This window comes from Hemiscyllium ocellatum, chromosome 29 (assembly GCF_020745735.1).
Source record: "Hemiscyllium ocellatum isolate sHemOce1 chromosome 29, sHemOce1.pat.X.cur, whole genome shotgun sequence".
Lineage (NCBI taxonomy): Eukaryota > Metazoa > Chordata > Chondrichthyes > Orectolobiformes > Hemiscylliidae > Hemiscyllium > Hemiscyllium ocellatum.
The window spans coordinates 51202387-51218247 of record NC_083429.1 but is presented as its reverse complement, the minus strand read 5'-3'; the positions used below and the strand labels follow the sequence as shown (position 1 = coordinate 51218247).

The 15861-nt window shown below is 46.2% G+C and overlaps 1 protein-coding gene across 10 annotated transcripts in view; it reads left to right on the top strand.

Annotated features, from left to right (window-relative positions):
- The window catches only part of LOC132829706 (pleckstrin homology-like domain family B member 1), a 377428-nt gene extending 362082 nt beyond the window's left edge, over positions 1–15346 (top strand). For 8 of the 10 annotated variants that reach the window (XM_060847069.1, XM_060847065.1, XM_060847068.1 and 5 more), the window contains 4 exons: positions 3462–3681; positions 4922–5007; positions 10907–10936; positions 13444–15346. In XM_060847069.1, the coding sequence (XP_060703052.1) occupies positions 3462–3681; positions 4922–5007; positions 10907–10936; positions 13444–13584 (477 nt within the window). In that variant the 3' untranslated portion in view covers positions 13585–15346. The remainder of the gene's footprint in view (positions 1–3461; positions 3682–4921; positions 5008–10906; positions 10937–13443) is intronic. The other 2 variants (XM_060847066.1, XM_060847072.1) reach the window with 1 other exon arrangement.
- The last annotated feature ends 515 nt before the right edge of the window (positions 15347–15861 follow it).

Here is a 15861-nt window from a genome sequence, read left to right as displayed (position 1 = left end):
AAACTGTTCGTTGGGTGTATTTGATGGAATATGGGTCATTAGGAGCTTTACTAACTAAAATAATCACAGCAGCCACCTCAAGGCAAAATGCGGAGCACTTAATAGGATTAAAATCATCTAATGTCAACTGAAGACAGCCTAGGATTATAAGGCAAAGGTCACGAACCCCGCCTCACATTTGAACATTATCATCTTCAAATAAACTCAACTTACATTCTCAAGATAATAAGGAAAGAACTGATGTCTGTATAACATCTTTCACCATCTCAGGAGTCCCAACACATGGGAGAGATGCAATGCTATCAGAGTTGTGAATGGACTTCTCAAATGTTAATGTTAGTCTCTTTCTCTCTGTGCCTTCTCAGTGGCTGTAACTCTGCATTCTGCCACCCTGATGCACTTTGTATGGTACGATCTGCCTGTAGAGTGCATAAAACTACACCTTTCACTGTATCTCGGCACATGGGACAACAATAAACCAAATCAAATCAATCTGAGCCCTTACCCATCCTCTTAGGTGAATGGTAAAGAGCCCATGGCAATGTTTTGAAGTTGTCCCCAATGTCTTGGCCAGTATTTATCCCTCAATCTAGATCACAGAAGTTGATTATCTGGCCATTGATACAGGGTTCTGTGTGGGAGCTTGCTGTATGTAAATTAGTTGCCAACTTTCGCTACATTACGAAAGTATCTCATTGGTGGGAAAGTGCTTTGAAGGTCCCTGAGGTGGTGAAAAGTGTTATATAAATGTCAGTTCACTGATGTCCTTTTGGGAAGAAAATCTGCCATTCTTACTCTGACCTACATTTGACAGTACACACACTGTAATCCTACTGTGAAAAGACCAAGCAAAACACTTGGTTCAAGTAATTGGGAATGAATAATTGTAGTTGATCAGAGACACAGAGATGTACAGCACAGAAACAGACCCTTCGGTCCAACTTGTCCATGCCGACCAAATATCCCAACTCAATCTCGTCCCACCGACCAAATATCCCTCCAAACCCTTCCTATTCATATACCCATCCAGATGCCTTTTTAACAGTTGCAATTGTACCAGCCTCCACCACTTCCTCTGGCAGCTCATTCCACACACACTCCACCCTCTGCGTGTCTTTTTACCCCTTAACCAAACCCTCAATTTCTTCAGCCATCAGCATTCCCTATACCTACCAGCCTTCCCTTTCACCCTGACAGGAATATGCTTTCTCTGGATTCTCGTTATCTCATTTCTGAAGGCTTCCCATTTTCCAGCCATCCCATTACCTGCGAACATCTGCCTCCAATCAGCTTTTGAAAGTTCTTTCCTAATACCATCAAAATTGGCCTTTCTCCAATTTAGAACTTCAACTTTTAGATCTGGTCTATCCTTTTCCATCACTATTTTAAAACTAATTGAATTATGGTCACTGGCCCCAAAGTGCTCCCCCACTGACATCTCAGTCACCTGCCCTGCCTTATTTCCCAACAGTAGGTCAAGTTTTGCACCTTCTCTCGTAGGTACATTCACATACTGAATCAGAAAATTTTCTTGTACACACTTAAGAAATTCCTCTCCATATAAAACCTGATCACTATGGCAGTTTGGAAAGTTAAAATCCCCTACCATAACCACCCTATTATTCTTACAAATAACTAAGATTTCCAGAATATACTCCCTCAGCACAGTTGTAATGCTATCCGTTATCAAAAACACCACTCCCCCTCCTCTCTTGCCTCCCTTTCTATCCTTCCTGTAGCATTTGTATCATGCAACATTAAGCTGCCAGTCCTGCCCATCCCTGAGCCAAGTGTCTGTAATTACTATGATATCCCAGTCCCATGTTCCTAACCATGCCCTGAGTTCATTTGCCTTTCCAATTTGGCCTCTTGCATTGAAATAAATGCAGTTTAATTTATCAGTCCTACCTTGTTCTCTGCTTTGACCCTGCCTTCCCTGACTGTTTGACTCATTTCTTTTCTCAACTGTACCAGTCTCAGATTGATCTCTTTACTCAGTGTCTCCCTGGGTCCCACCCTCCTCCCCTTCCTCTCCCTCCCTCCACCTTAATAGTTTAAATCATCCTGAGTAACTCTCGCAAATTTCCCTGCCAGTAAATTAGCCCACTTTCAATTTAGGTGCAATCCATCCTTCTTGTACAGGTCACTTCTACCCCAGAAGAGATTCCAATGATCCAAAAATGTGAATCCCTCTCCCATATACCAGCTCCTCAGCCATGCATTCTTCTGCTCTATCCTCCTATTCCTGCCCTCACTAGCTCCCAGCACCAGGCTCCAGTTATTACTACTCTTGAGGACCTCCTTTTTAAATTCCTGCCTAACTCTCTGTACTCTCCCTTCAGAATCTCATCCTTTTCCCTTGCTATATCATTGGCTCCAATGTGGACAATGACCTCCTGCTGGCCCCTCTCCCCCGTGAGAACATTCTGCACCCTCTCTGAGACATCCTTGATCCTGGCACCAGGGAAACAACACAACATTCTGCTTTTTCTCTGCTGGCCACAGAAGCGTCTATCTGTACCTCGGACTAGAGAATCCCCTAACACAATTGATCTCTTGGAAGCCGACGTACCCCTCGTTGCATTAGAGCCAGTCTCAATACCAGAAACTTGGCTGTTCGTGCTACGTTCCCCTGAGAATCCATCACCCCCTACATTTTCCAAAACAGCATACCTGTCTGAAATGAGGATAGCCACAGATGACTCTTGCACTAGCTGCCTACCTCTCTTACCCTTCCTGGAGTTAACCCATCTATGTGACTGTATCTGAGACCTTTCGGACATCTACATCGCATGAAAGAATAATGAAGATTTTATTTCTCTGAGCCAACTAACTCCTGGCTCAGTTTACAAAACATCTGCATTTTGCTAACTGCAGCCAGGCCAATATGACTTCACCTTTAACTATTGACTTGGACCGAGAGAGGGGAAAGATCAGCCAGGATTCCCAAGCCTGGTCATCCCTGGTCCCTTCCACTGGATTGATAGAGTTTGGGAAGCATCACACAAATGGACACTCATTGATCTCAAAACATGATGAACAGTTCCCTTTGCTGAAGCTGCTCATAGATCCAGAACCTAGGGGAACCAATGGCAACGCCGCCAACTTTATATAAGTTGATAGGATCTAGAATGATCGGATATTGGACACATAATCAATAACAGCTTTAAAAAAGAGATTGGATACTTGAAATATAAATGACAGGATTAGGGGGAAAGAACCAGGGAGTGGAACTAATTAACAGAACTAGTATAGACTTGATGGGCTGAATGGCCTTTTTGGTGCTATTGTATTCTCACGATTCCGATAAGAATCAATGTCTCTCGGGAAGAACAGAAGAAGATACAAAATGTAAATGATATTGAAGCAGATCAGTCTCAAGATGAACCACCTTCTCCTTGAAGGGGTCAGTGTTTAGCTTTGGGCTCCACTCACTTGTCCTGAATTGATCTGGCTTCCAGGCACGACCTTTAACTCGGTATCTACCAATCAGGAAGGAGGATTTCGACCTACGATCCCACATCGAATCATCCGGCCACAACCTGGAAACCTGCTACCAGGTGGCTATTTCTGAGAAGATGTGTAAGGGTTACCTCACAAAAATGGGCGGGAAAATCAAATCTTGGAGGAAGCGGTGGTTTGTCTTCGATCGCATCAAGCGGACATTGTCTTATTATGTGGGTAAGCGATCTTTAAACTTTGTTTTGCCTGTTTCTGGAACAAATAATAGTTGTATTTCTCTTCTGGAAGTAGAAACAATTAGCCTCAACAATGAGAAACAGCAGTTAGGTGTCAATAGTGAGTGTGGGGAGAATGCAAAGTAGTGAGGGAGGTCGGTCAACTGTAATTTTAAAGATTGAGAAAATGATAACTTATTTACATTGGGAAAAACCAATGGCTCTTTTTTGTCACGTCTTCTTTAATTCCAACTTGAAACTGGAGAATGTTCTGGCAGGGATGCAGTGAATTTCCCAGCAAGCAGTTGGTTTTAAGAATTGCTAAAATGGCCTGAGGTTACCGTGGCAAAGAGATGCTAAAAATCCAAGAGTAAATAAAAAGGCAACAGCAGTGAAGGCTAATTCCAGCCGGCACTGCAGAACGCAGAATTCACGCGAGAGGAAAGAAGCAAAACTCTTTCCAAACGAAGCAGTTTTCTGATTTGCTGTGAGAGAATAGAACAGAGACTGATAGTTGGTGTGCTGTACACAAGGAAAGGACAGAGCCCTGAAGCCGGGGGGGGGAGCGTGGGAATTGTGATTTGGACAAAACCTGTTGCTGTTTCACTGATGCCGAGGCTGACTGGAGAAGTCAGGTGCTTCAGTGAGATTTAGGGCGATTGCGTGGCCTGGTGTGCTCTCGGAGCATGGTGGGATACTGTTGGGCGGATACTCCGAGCATGATGGGATATTGTTGGGGGGGCGCTTGGAGCAGGATGGGATATTGTTGGTGCTTGGAGCATGATGGGACATCGTTGGGGGGTGCGCTCGAAGCATGATGGGATATTGTTGGGGGGTTGCTCAGAGCATGATGGGATATTGTTGGGGGAGGGGGTGTTCAGAGCATGATGGGATATTGTTGGGTATCGGAGCATGATGGGACATTGTTGGAGGGTGTGCTCGAAGCATGATGGGATATTGTTAGGGGGTTGCTCAGAGCATGATGGGATATTGTTGGGGGGTGTGCTCGAAGCATGATGGGATATTGTTGTGGGGTTGCTCAGAGCATGATGGGATATTGTTGGGGGGTGTGCTCGAAGCATGATGGGATATTGTTAGGGGGTTGCTCAGAGCATGATGGGATATTGTTGGGGGGTGTGCTCGAAGCATGATGGGATATTGTTGTGGGGTTGCTCAGGGAAGTGCAATTGAAAAGACCTACAAAAAAGTGACTGTACATTTTAACCAATGTAATTCTTTGACAGATAAACATGAAAGTAAATTGAAGGGAGTGATTTATTTTCAAGCTATCGAGGAGGTTTACTATGACCATCTCCGGAGTGCCTCAAAGGTAAGAACATTTAAAAAGCTAACACTACCCTGGACCCAGCAGACCCTGTATCCCTCTGTCATCCACTGCTATTCCTAGATCAGTTTGTCCTCTGCTTCAGATGGACGATGGATTAACATCCTGCACCAGGGATGTAGGTTTGCTCACTGAGCTGAAAGGTTCACTTCCAGACGTTTCGTCACCCTACTAGGTAACATCTTCAGTGGGACTCAGGCGAAGCATTGCCGAAAATTCCTGCTTTCTATTTATATGTTTGGGTTTCTTTGAGATGGTGATTCATTTCCTGTGGCGAAGTCACTTCCTGTTCCTTTCTCAGGGGGTGGTAGATGGGGTCTAGCTCAATGTGTTTGTTGATAGAGTTCGAGTAGGCATGCCATTAGGAATTCTCGTGTGTGTCTCTGTTTGGCTTGTCCCAGGATGGATGTGTTGTCCCAATCGAAGTGGTGCCCTTCCTCATCTGTAAAAAAGACACTAGTGAGAGAGGGTCATTTTTTTTGTAGCTTATTTGTAGGTGTTCATGTATACTGGTGGGCTAGTTTTCTGCCTGTTTGTCCAATGTAGTGTTTGTTACAGTCCTTGCACGGAATTTTGTAAATTACATTAGTTTTGCTTGTTGTTTGTCTTTCAAGTTCATTAGATTAGATTACTTACAGTGTGGAAACAGGCCGTTCGGCCCAACAAGTCCAAACCGACTCGCCGAAGTGCAACCCACCCAGACCCATTTCCCTACATTTACCCCTTCTCCAAACGCTACAGGCAATTTATCATGGCCAGTTCACCTAAGCTGCACATTTTTGGACTGTGGGAGGAAACTGCAGCACCCGGAGGAAACCCAGGCAGATATGGGGAGAATGTGCAAACTCCACACAGTCACTTGAGGCGGTAATTGAACTGGGTCTCTGGCTTTAGTGTGTTGGTGGGTTTGAGAAAAGGAACAGGAAGTGACTTTACCACAGGAAATAGCATCAACACAGGAAATGACATCATCGGCCCAAAGAAACCTAAACATATAAATAATGTTTTAGTGTTTTCTCAAATGCAGTGCTTCGCCTGAGGCCCACTGAAGATGTCACCTAGTAGGGTGACGAAACGCCTGGAAATGAACCTTCCAGCTGAGAGAGCAAACCTACATCCAAAACCTCAACCTGAGCTACAAATTTCCTCAAAAGTCCTGCACCAAGGCTTTGAGTGTTAATCTGCTAAACATCATTGGACAAAGAAGCAGCGGGAAGTGGTCTATCTTCCACATCAGTTTCTTTACAAAGTCTCAGACTAAATGCAGACCACCAATCCAGTCCACAGAGGAGACCCTCCAGTCTCCTATCCCACTTTGAAGCCAAACCAAATTAAACCGAATAAGTGACAGACTCATGAAGGGGAACTGTCCCAAAGATCATAGCTTTAAACAAAGCCTAACAAAGATTCCATTGAAATGTCCTGGCTGGTCAGGGCTGGGAGATGATCATGCTCTCCAGCCCCTGCAGTGCCCACTGATGGTGGAAGATCTCAGGCATTGTAGTGGACACCAGGTCCTCCTTTTCCAGGAACATCAGACCCAAATGTACCCACTGAACAGTGGCACTCCAGTCTGAGGCCCCCACATCCTTCGAAGGCCCCGCTGCCTGGACCTGTTCATCATCACCTTTGTCAGCCTCAGGAGCTGATCCATGAGGAGATTGCAACACACTTGCTCCATATTCTTCATATACATGTCCTCACCTGTTCTCAGTTAGTATCAGCTGCTCTTCAACTGAACTGGTGCCTGCACAGATACTCACTTAGTCTGCAACTGGCTTGGTTTATTCTCTCTTCACTCCTGGATTGTCCTTCTCAGAGCTGAGAACATTAAGGGCAGGTTTACTTGAGATGTTTGAGGGTGGCATGGTGGCTCAGTGGTTAGCACTGCTGCCTCACAGTACCAGGGCCCCAGGTTCGACTCCCGCCTCAGGTGACTGACTGTGTGGAGTTTGCACATTCTCCCTGTGTCTGTGTAGGTTTCCTCTGGGTGCTACGGTTTCCTCCCAAAGATGTGCAGGTCAGGTGAATTGGCCATGCTAAATTGTCCATAGTGTTGGGTGCATTAGTCAGAGGGAAATGGGTCTGAGTGGGCTACTCTTTGGAGGGTCGGTGTGGTTTGGTTGGGTCGAAGGGCCAGTTTCCACACCGTAGGAAATCTAATCTAATGTGTTCCAAATTGTGAAGGATTTTGATGGAAGAGATGAAGAAAAACTGTTTCTTCACTAGAGGGACACTTAAGTGAATTTGACAAAAGAGGGACAGACGAGAATGTTTTATCAGCACACGTTACGATTCAGAATCTGCTGCACGGAAAGGACAGTGGAAGCAGATTCAATAATATTTAAAATAAATTACAACACTGTGGTGAAAGAGCAGGGAGAGTGGGATTAATGGAATAGTTTTTTTAAAAGGAGGCAAAGTAGCCACTTTATGTGCATCATCATTCTGGTAATGAAAGGCAGACCAGGGAGATTTCCCAGCATTATTACTATATCAGCCTTGGTTAACCCCATGCTGGGTGTTTACAGAACTTAACTGACTTACTGTTGCCACCACATCGCAGTCACGGCATTCCAAAAATAATTTGGTGGGTGAAGCGCTTCCAGGCGTTGTCGTGCTGCAGTGGCCGTATTTATATTGTTTTTCATCATCGTTGTTCTTGTCTCATGTCTCCCAGCCGCAGCTCAGAGCTCACTGCATTCAGAAACATGAGCTACAGCCAATCAGTTTATTGGTCTGTGACTGTCAGTAATCACAGGGCTCTGTGCTAAACAAAGCCAGTCACTTCATCTTCCCTCCTCAGTGGCCTGTCGCTGATTCAGCCTGGATTTTGGAAGTCCACGTGTCCTTTATTTGGGAGTCGTGTGCCTTTGGGATTGAGGGCAGCATTAACCCCTTAATTGACCTGTTGATCCTTTGACCTTCCGCAACTTGTGGGTACTGCACAGCCTGGAGTGCATTATCTATCCCCCAGCCTTATCCCTACACCAACAATGACATCTTAATCTCATCTGTTTAGCTTCCTGTAAAGAGTCCTAGAGTCATAGAGATGTACAGCATGGAAACAGACCCTTCGGTCCAACCCGTCCATGCCGACCAGATATCCTAAATTAATCTCGTCCCATTTGCCAGCATTTTGCCCATATCCCACTATATCCTTCCTGTTCGTATACCCATCCAGATGCCTTTTCAGTGTTGTAATTGTACCAGCCTCCACCACTTCCTCTGGCAGCTCATTCCACACACGCACCACCCTCTGCGTGAAAAAGTTGCCCCTTAGGTCTCTTCTAAATCTTTCCCCTCTCACTATAAACTTATGCCCTCTAGTTCTGGACTCCCCTACCCCTGGGAATAAAAAACTTGAGGCTATTCATCCTATCCAGGCTTTGATCTTTGTTACAGTTCCCATTAAAATTGGAAATCACACAACACCAGATTATAGTCCAACAGGTTTAATTGGAAGCACTAGCTTTCGGAGCGACGCTCCTTCATCAGGTGATTAAGGAACGTCACTCCGAAAGCTAGTGTGCTTCCAGTTAAGCCTGTTGGACTATAATCTGGTGTTAATCTTCGAGTAAAAAGTGAGGTCTGCAGATGCTGGAGATCAGAGCTGAAAATGTGTTGCTGGTTAAAGCGCAGCAGGTCAGGCAGCATCCAAGGAACAGGAAATTCAACAGTTCGGGCAAAAGCCCTTCCTGATGAAGGGCTTTTGCCCGAAACGTTGAATTTCCTGTCCCTTGGATGCTGCCTGACCTGCTGCGCTTTAACCAGCAACACATTTTCAGCTATAACCTGGTGCTGTGTGATTTTTAACTTTGTACACCCCAGTCCAACACCGGCATCTCCAAATCATTAAAATTGGATTTGAGATATCAGAACCAACCCAAACGCCTCCCCCCTCCCACCCCAGATCTAGGTGAGTTTTGGGGGTGAATTTTGAGAATCTGGAATAAACTTTCACCTGAGTTTGGTCTTACTGCAGAGGGTGGTGTTTTAGCTGAGGAATTTAGCAATGCTGGAAAGCAAGAACTTGCATTTATATAGGAAGAAAGTGAGGACTGCAGATGCTAGAGGTTAGAGTCAAGAGTGTGGTATTGGAAAAGTACAGCAGGTCAGGCAGCATCTGAGGAGCAGGGGAGTTGACATTTCAGGCAAAAGCCCTTCATCAGGAAATCCTGCCCGATCTACTGTGCTTTTCTAGCACCACACTCTCGACTTGCATTTACATAGCACCTGTCACAACAGATGTACATCCCAGAATGCTTTGCAGCCAATGAAGTGCAAGTTGGTCTGTTATAACACACGTTTCGTCAACATGAACTCGCTGTAATGCAATTGATGAATAAGGGATGCTGTTTCTACCATGTGCACATTTAAACCATATGTAGATTAGATTAGATTACTTACAGTGTGGAAACAGGCCCTTCGGCCCAACAAGTCCACACCGACCCGCCGAAGTGCAACCCACCCAGACCCCTACATTTACCTCTTACCTAACACTACGGGCAATTTAGCATGGCCAATTCACCTGACCCGCACATCTTTGGACTGTGGGAGGAAACCGGAGCACCCGGAGGAAACCCACGCAGACATGGGGAGAACGTGCAAACTCCACACAGTCAGTCGCCTGAGTTGGGAATTGAACCCGGGTCTCAGGCGCTGTGAGGCAGCAGTGCTAACCACTGTGCCACCGTGCCGCCCACACAATTACATCACCAACACTTTTAGCACTGTTTCTCAAGTACAGTTTCTCTATAACGCGGGGTTTCACAAGAACACAACCATGGTGTTACAAAAGAACTGACTGTACATCTAAAGTGCACTCACTGCTGACCAACCAAAGGCCGTGCCTCTGACAAAGCAGCACACCCTCAGAAACAGCATTGGAAATAGCAACTTACATTCAGTGAGCATCGAACCCTCAGCCTTCTGACTTTCGGTTGAAAGTGACCCCCACTGAGCCACTGCTGACAGTAAAACACGTTAATGAATAAAGATTATTATTTGGTTATACAGCAACTAGGGGACCTCCCCCTTAGCTTCCAGCAGTGACCCCTTGTAATGATCACAAGAACAGAGTGAATTGTTTAATGTTCCCTATCGCTACAAAAAGACACATTTTGTCAAGGCATTTTATCCAACTCCCATCAGGACAATTTGCAAGAACAGCTAATTCAACGGGAAAAGGAGGTCATTTATAATGGATGAGAGGAGGCTGCTGATTAGGTTTGCAAATGGACTCTGTTTGGTGGTGGCATTACCATGGAAGTTACAGCAGTTAATGATGATTGATGATTAATTGGCAGGTTTTGTTTAAATTTTAAAGCAGTCAGAATGGGTGAAGTCATTGCTGAAAGAAATGGGCCAATGAATGGCTATTGACTATTTTGTTAAATTGAAACATTCAAAGCATGAATATATTCTTTCTAACTGTAATGAGAGATTGTCCTCTCGTTCAGTATAAATGTTGGTTTTCCCCATGAATTGGTATTCTTGTGAACTGATGAATGAAAAATAAAAAGCTTTGACAAAGTGCAGCTTTTCCAGCAATGCTCAAACTCTGCACAACCAAGCGACTATTTCCCCTTAGTGTTCAGGCTGTGAGTGGATGCCTGATTGTTGGGGACTCAAGTTTAGGCCAACCCGCTCTTGGGGAGAACGGGGTGGGGGATGAAATGAGGTGGAGTGGAATCTTAACCCCATTGCCATCCAGCAGGTTGGATTACAATGGCCCCAATGATGCTTTGGTTTGGAGTTACAGTTTTGAGCTCTGCTCGTTATGAACAGGATCATTGATCTGCCTTTGCAGCGTATTTATTTCTGTACGTTTCTTTCCTTTTTTCTCCCCCTGTTGCTGGGCTATTTCCTTCCTTGTGCTCAGAAGGGATATTTGAACCTGCATAGAATCAACGTACGTATGACTCGCTATTCTCCATGGTTTGTGACCCCCTTATTCTGTGGTCTTCAAAGCTTTGTCTCTGTTACACGTCAAAACAATTTTACAATGAGCTTGTTCTTTCACTCAGTCTCTGCCAATGAGGTGACCATTTAAATACTGGGTCGGTGCTAATCTTTTCCAGGTTGGGAGAGAATCAGCAGCAGGTTAATACCCCTTTTGACAGGAATGGAAAAACAAACTAATACCACCTTACCTTAAATTGAAAACAGGAAGTGCTGGAGAAACTGCAGTGTGTGGGGAGAGAGAAACAGAGTTAACATTAGAGCCAATTGAAGTTGTTCCATTAGTGTCATAACACATCCCCAGGGGCTCATTACAAGCGTGAACTAATCTTTAACTCTGAAGGAACAGTTCAAGCATCTAAGTTATCAAGGTCGTCAGTAAGGAGAGAGAGGGACTGAGAGGTTCAGGAAGGGAATCCTGGAGTTTGAGAGCTAGCAGCCAGAGGGCACAGCAACAGCAACAGAAATCCGGATTGCACAAGGGCCCAGATTTGGAGTAGAGAGTGGGGGGGGAGCAAATATATGCAGCAGAGAGTGTAGGGCAGATAGAGAGAGAGAAAGTGTGGGGCAGACAGAGAGAGAGAGAGAGAGAGATGAGAGAGTGTGAAGAGAGAGTTTGGAGCAGGGCTATCTGAGAGAGTCACAGAGTATTCAGTACCATGCAGCATCACAGGGAGTGCTCAGGAGCGAGAGCTCCCCTACTCCCGCTGTGAGATTCATGCCTGAGGCTGGGAGACTGGGTAACACGGGCGATCCACCAACAAGGTAGAATGGAAAGAGTTGCATCTGTGCCACCTCACAGTACCTCAAGGTGCTTTGTAACCAGTGACTAGCTGAAGTGCAGTCTGTTTTGTGATACAGGAAGCACAGCAGCCAGTTTGGACACAGCAAGATTCCACTCAGAGCAATGTGCAGTGTTCTCCTGAGATGTTGACTGAGGAATAAATATTGACCAGGACACTAGAAGAGAGCCTCTCTGCTTTGCAGCACAGACCATGGGATTGTTTATATCTATGTGAGGGAGCAGGCAATGTCTCAGTTTAACATCCATCCTGAAAGTCAGTGCCCTGCACTCCTTCCGTGCAGGGCTGGCTGTCTCACTTGTAGATTTTCTGCTCCAGTCTCCAGTGTGAGATTGGCTCCCTGATTTTCTGTCAAGGTGTTTTTCATTAAACCGTGGTGGGCAATGTGATGTACCATGCAGATATTTTCCAATCAACCTGTAGGGAGATGTTCTTACACACCCTCTGGAGCAGTTAGGACTTGAACCGGGGTCTCCTGGTTCAAAGGTAGGGACACTACCACTGCACCACAAGAGCCCTTAAGGCTATGATTTGATATATTTTCCAGGCAGCCTGCTCAGAGATGTTCATACACATCTCTGGAGCAGGTGGGACTTGAACCCAGACTTCCTGGCTCAGAGATTGGGACACTACCACTGCACTGCAGGAGCCCCTAAGATGCGTGGTGTGTAGGTCAAATCTGGCAATGAATTTCATTTGCCGAAGAAGAAAAGCAAGAATTGGGGAGTCATAGAGTCACGTATGGGACAAAGGAGGCCATTCAGTCAGTGCAGCCATACTGGTTTCCTGCTGTACACCTCAGTCTCTGACTTATCCCTGTAGCCCTGTCAGCTATGTTTTCCCTAGCACCTCTCTGTTCTCCCTGAGCAATTCGTGATCATCACCACTTCCAGTGCCCTCATTGGCAGAATCTGCCAAAGCATTGCCACTGACTATGTAAAAGTAACCTCCGTATTTCACCTGTGTCTCCCACCCAAACCCTGAATCAAACGTCACTCCTGGTCCTTGTGCCACTAGTTAATGGGAACCGCTTTTCCTGTTCTAGTTTATCTAAGCTTTTCATAATCCTGTCCACGAGTAAAAAGTGAGGTCAGCAGATGCTGGAGATCAGAGCTGAAAATGTGTTGCTGGTTAAAGCACAGCAGGTCAGGCAGCATCCAAGGAACAGGAGATTCGACGTTTCGGGCCAGAGCTGATGAAGGGCTCTGGCCCGAAACGTCGAATTTCCTGTTCCTTGGATGCTGCCTAACCTGCTGTGCTTTAACCAGCAACACATAATCCTGTCCACCTCTATCCAATCTCCCTTGAATCTCCTTTTGCTCAAAAGAAAATAGCCCCACCTAATCTTGTCACTAAGATCTACACTGATCCCTGGAGAGCCCCATAAACCCCTGCAGCTTCTCCAAGACCCTCCATCCTTCCCAAAACAGGGTGAACTGATGCGATGCTCCAGTTGTGACCAAACCAGAGCTATTTAAAGGGATGACGCAACTTGCATTTACATAGTGCCTTACCCATCCTCTGGTAATCCCAATGCTGCTCACAAGCAGGGAGGAACTTGTCTGGTAAGTGGGAGGGCGGAGTGCTTGTGATGTCGCTGTTGAGAAAATAACGTGTTAATCCAGGTTTTCTCTCACCATCTGCTTCCTTACAGAGTCCCAACCCGAGCCTCACGTTCTGCGTGAAGACACATGACCGATTGTACTTCATGGTGGCCCCCACGCCGGAGGCAATGCGGATTTGGATGGATGTGATTGTCACCGGTGCTGAGGGCTACACGCAGTTCATGAGCTGAGAGGCGGAGAGGACTGGGTTCCTGGGTGGAGCGAGTTGGCATTGAGCCGGGGCCTTTGTGGAACTGTCCTGTCCTGACCCCAACAGCAGAGCTGGTGCTGCCTGTCTTCACTGGCTGTCTCCCCGTCTGTCCGCCTCACTCGCTCTTTCTCTCTCTCCGTCACACGTCCTCTCTGGTTGAACAACGGTAAACCCAGTCCTGTCTCCCCACAAGGTGTTTGAGAAACCAGCCAATCATTTACTGAAGCATTTTCACCAGAATAAAGACCGACTTCAAAGCAGGCGAGAGAAAAGTCTTCACCTGCGAACAATAGAAGGGAATGAACCTATGCAAAGTCTCCTGTGCAGTTGTAATGACGGACAGAGGCAAAAGGATTCTTACGAAATAAAATGGGAAGGAACAAACAGAGAAAAATAAAACTGAACACCCAGCAGGAAACCAGAGGCAGACTGTGAAACAGAAAGAACCTTTTCCACGGATGACTTTGTGAATCAGCAAACATGGGTTGATTTGGAGGCTGTTATCAGGACTTGGCACAGCTGCCCTGTCCCCGTGCCTGGATGTGTGAAGGGCCCTTGGCAGAAACATTCAATCTCCCTCACGAAACGTGTGCAAATAGAAACACGCTCTTTGTATACACACACGTGGACTGACTACTGCCACACCCTTGACACCATCAACTCGAGAAGGTGGCTGAAGTCTGTAGGCGAGGAGGGAGGAAGATTACAGACACTCCCTGATGTGCCTTTCAAACTTTGGTGCAGGGATTTCATGTATTCAGACTTTGGAGATGTTCAGGGCATGTAGCAGCATTTCTTGGGCGCAGAAATCAGGGATTGAAATTGAAATTGGTTCCCTTTGATCAAATTTTGATTTTTCTTGTTGACTTTTCTCAATTCAGTGATTGCAACAGCTCACCTTCCCAGTGCAGAAGAACTTACCTCAACACCCCGAGTTATTTTGCAGGAGGTGAGCAGAAATCTGTTTCTCTGTGGATTTTTTTTTTTGTTAATATGTATCAAGAAACCTGTTAAGCTTCTGTCTCCTATATTGTGCCATATTTTGCTTAACATGCCAGTAATAATATTGACTGGTCTTCATTTACCTAGTTCATTTATATCTTGCCAATATCAAAGCGTGGCCAAAAAGGAAGGGGAACTGAGTTTGGAAGGAACATGTAAATGTTTCTGAAGGACAAGTGAAGTGATTGGCAAGATTTTGTTGGTTTGTAGTTCACGTTGGACTTGTCAATTGGAAAGACATGATCACCTCAGTGAAGATACTGTCGGAGCTCTCTCCTTGTCTCGTTAACCAAGTGTGGCCCTGGTTTACACTCCAGCCAATGTTGTAGGATGTTGCTTTGCCAATTTCTGGGCAACAACAGGCCCAATTCAATGCTTGGCGTAATCAGCACCGGCTGAGTGGACCAGTGATGTGCTTCAGGTCCGAGAGCTGACCTCAATGCCCCAGGGCCAGTCACAGCAAGATCCCACGATAGTCCTCACTCCTCCAATGCCATCAAAAGGAAGTCAAGAGAGGACATGAGACTGCCGCTGTGGTTAAATAGTCCACTGCTGCTTTTTGTGGACCCCCACGAATGATGGGTGGTTGACCAGTTCAGCACAGCAAGATCCCAGAGTCCACGGTGATTTCGCCAGGTATCCTGGTTACAAGACCAGACACTATTTCTCATTACTCTGCAGTAACTTTTGTTGATGTGGGTTCAGATTTTTGGATGAATAAATTACATTTATATCTTTTACATTTTGGCCTCTTGATTGACTCAGAGCCGAGTTTTGAATTACATTTTGCATCGTCAGCATTGCACACACCTGAGTTCCCCCCAGCCGATCCCCGCACACTCACCACACACCCAACTCTCACACTCACCACACACCCGCCTCCCACACTCACCACACACCCGCCACCACACTCACCACACACCCACCTCCCACACTCTCACCACACACCCAACTCTCACACTCACCACACACCCGAACCCCGCACACTCACCACACACCCGCCTCCCTCACTCGCCACACACCTGCCTCCCTCACACTCACCACACACCGACCACCACACTCTCACCACACACCCGACCCCCACACACTCACCACATACCCGACCCCCACACACTCACCACACACCCAACTCTCACACTCACCACACACCCGCCTCCCACACTCACCACACACCCGCCACCACACTCTCAACACACACCCGACCCCCACACTCTCACCACACACCCGACCCCCACACACTCACCACACACACACC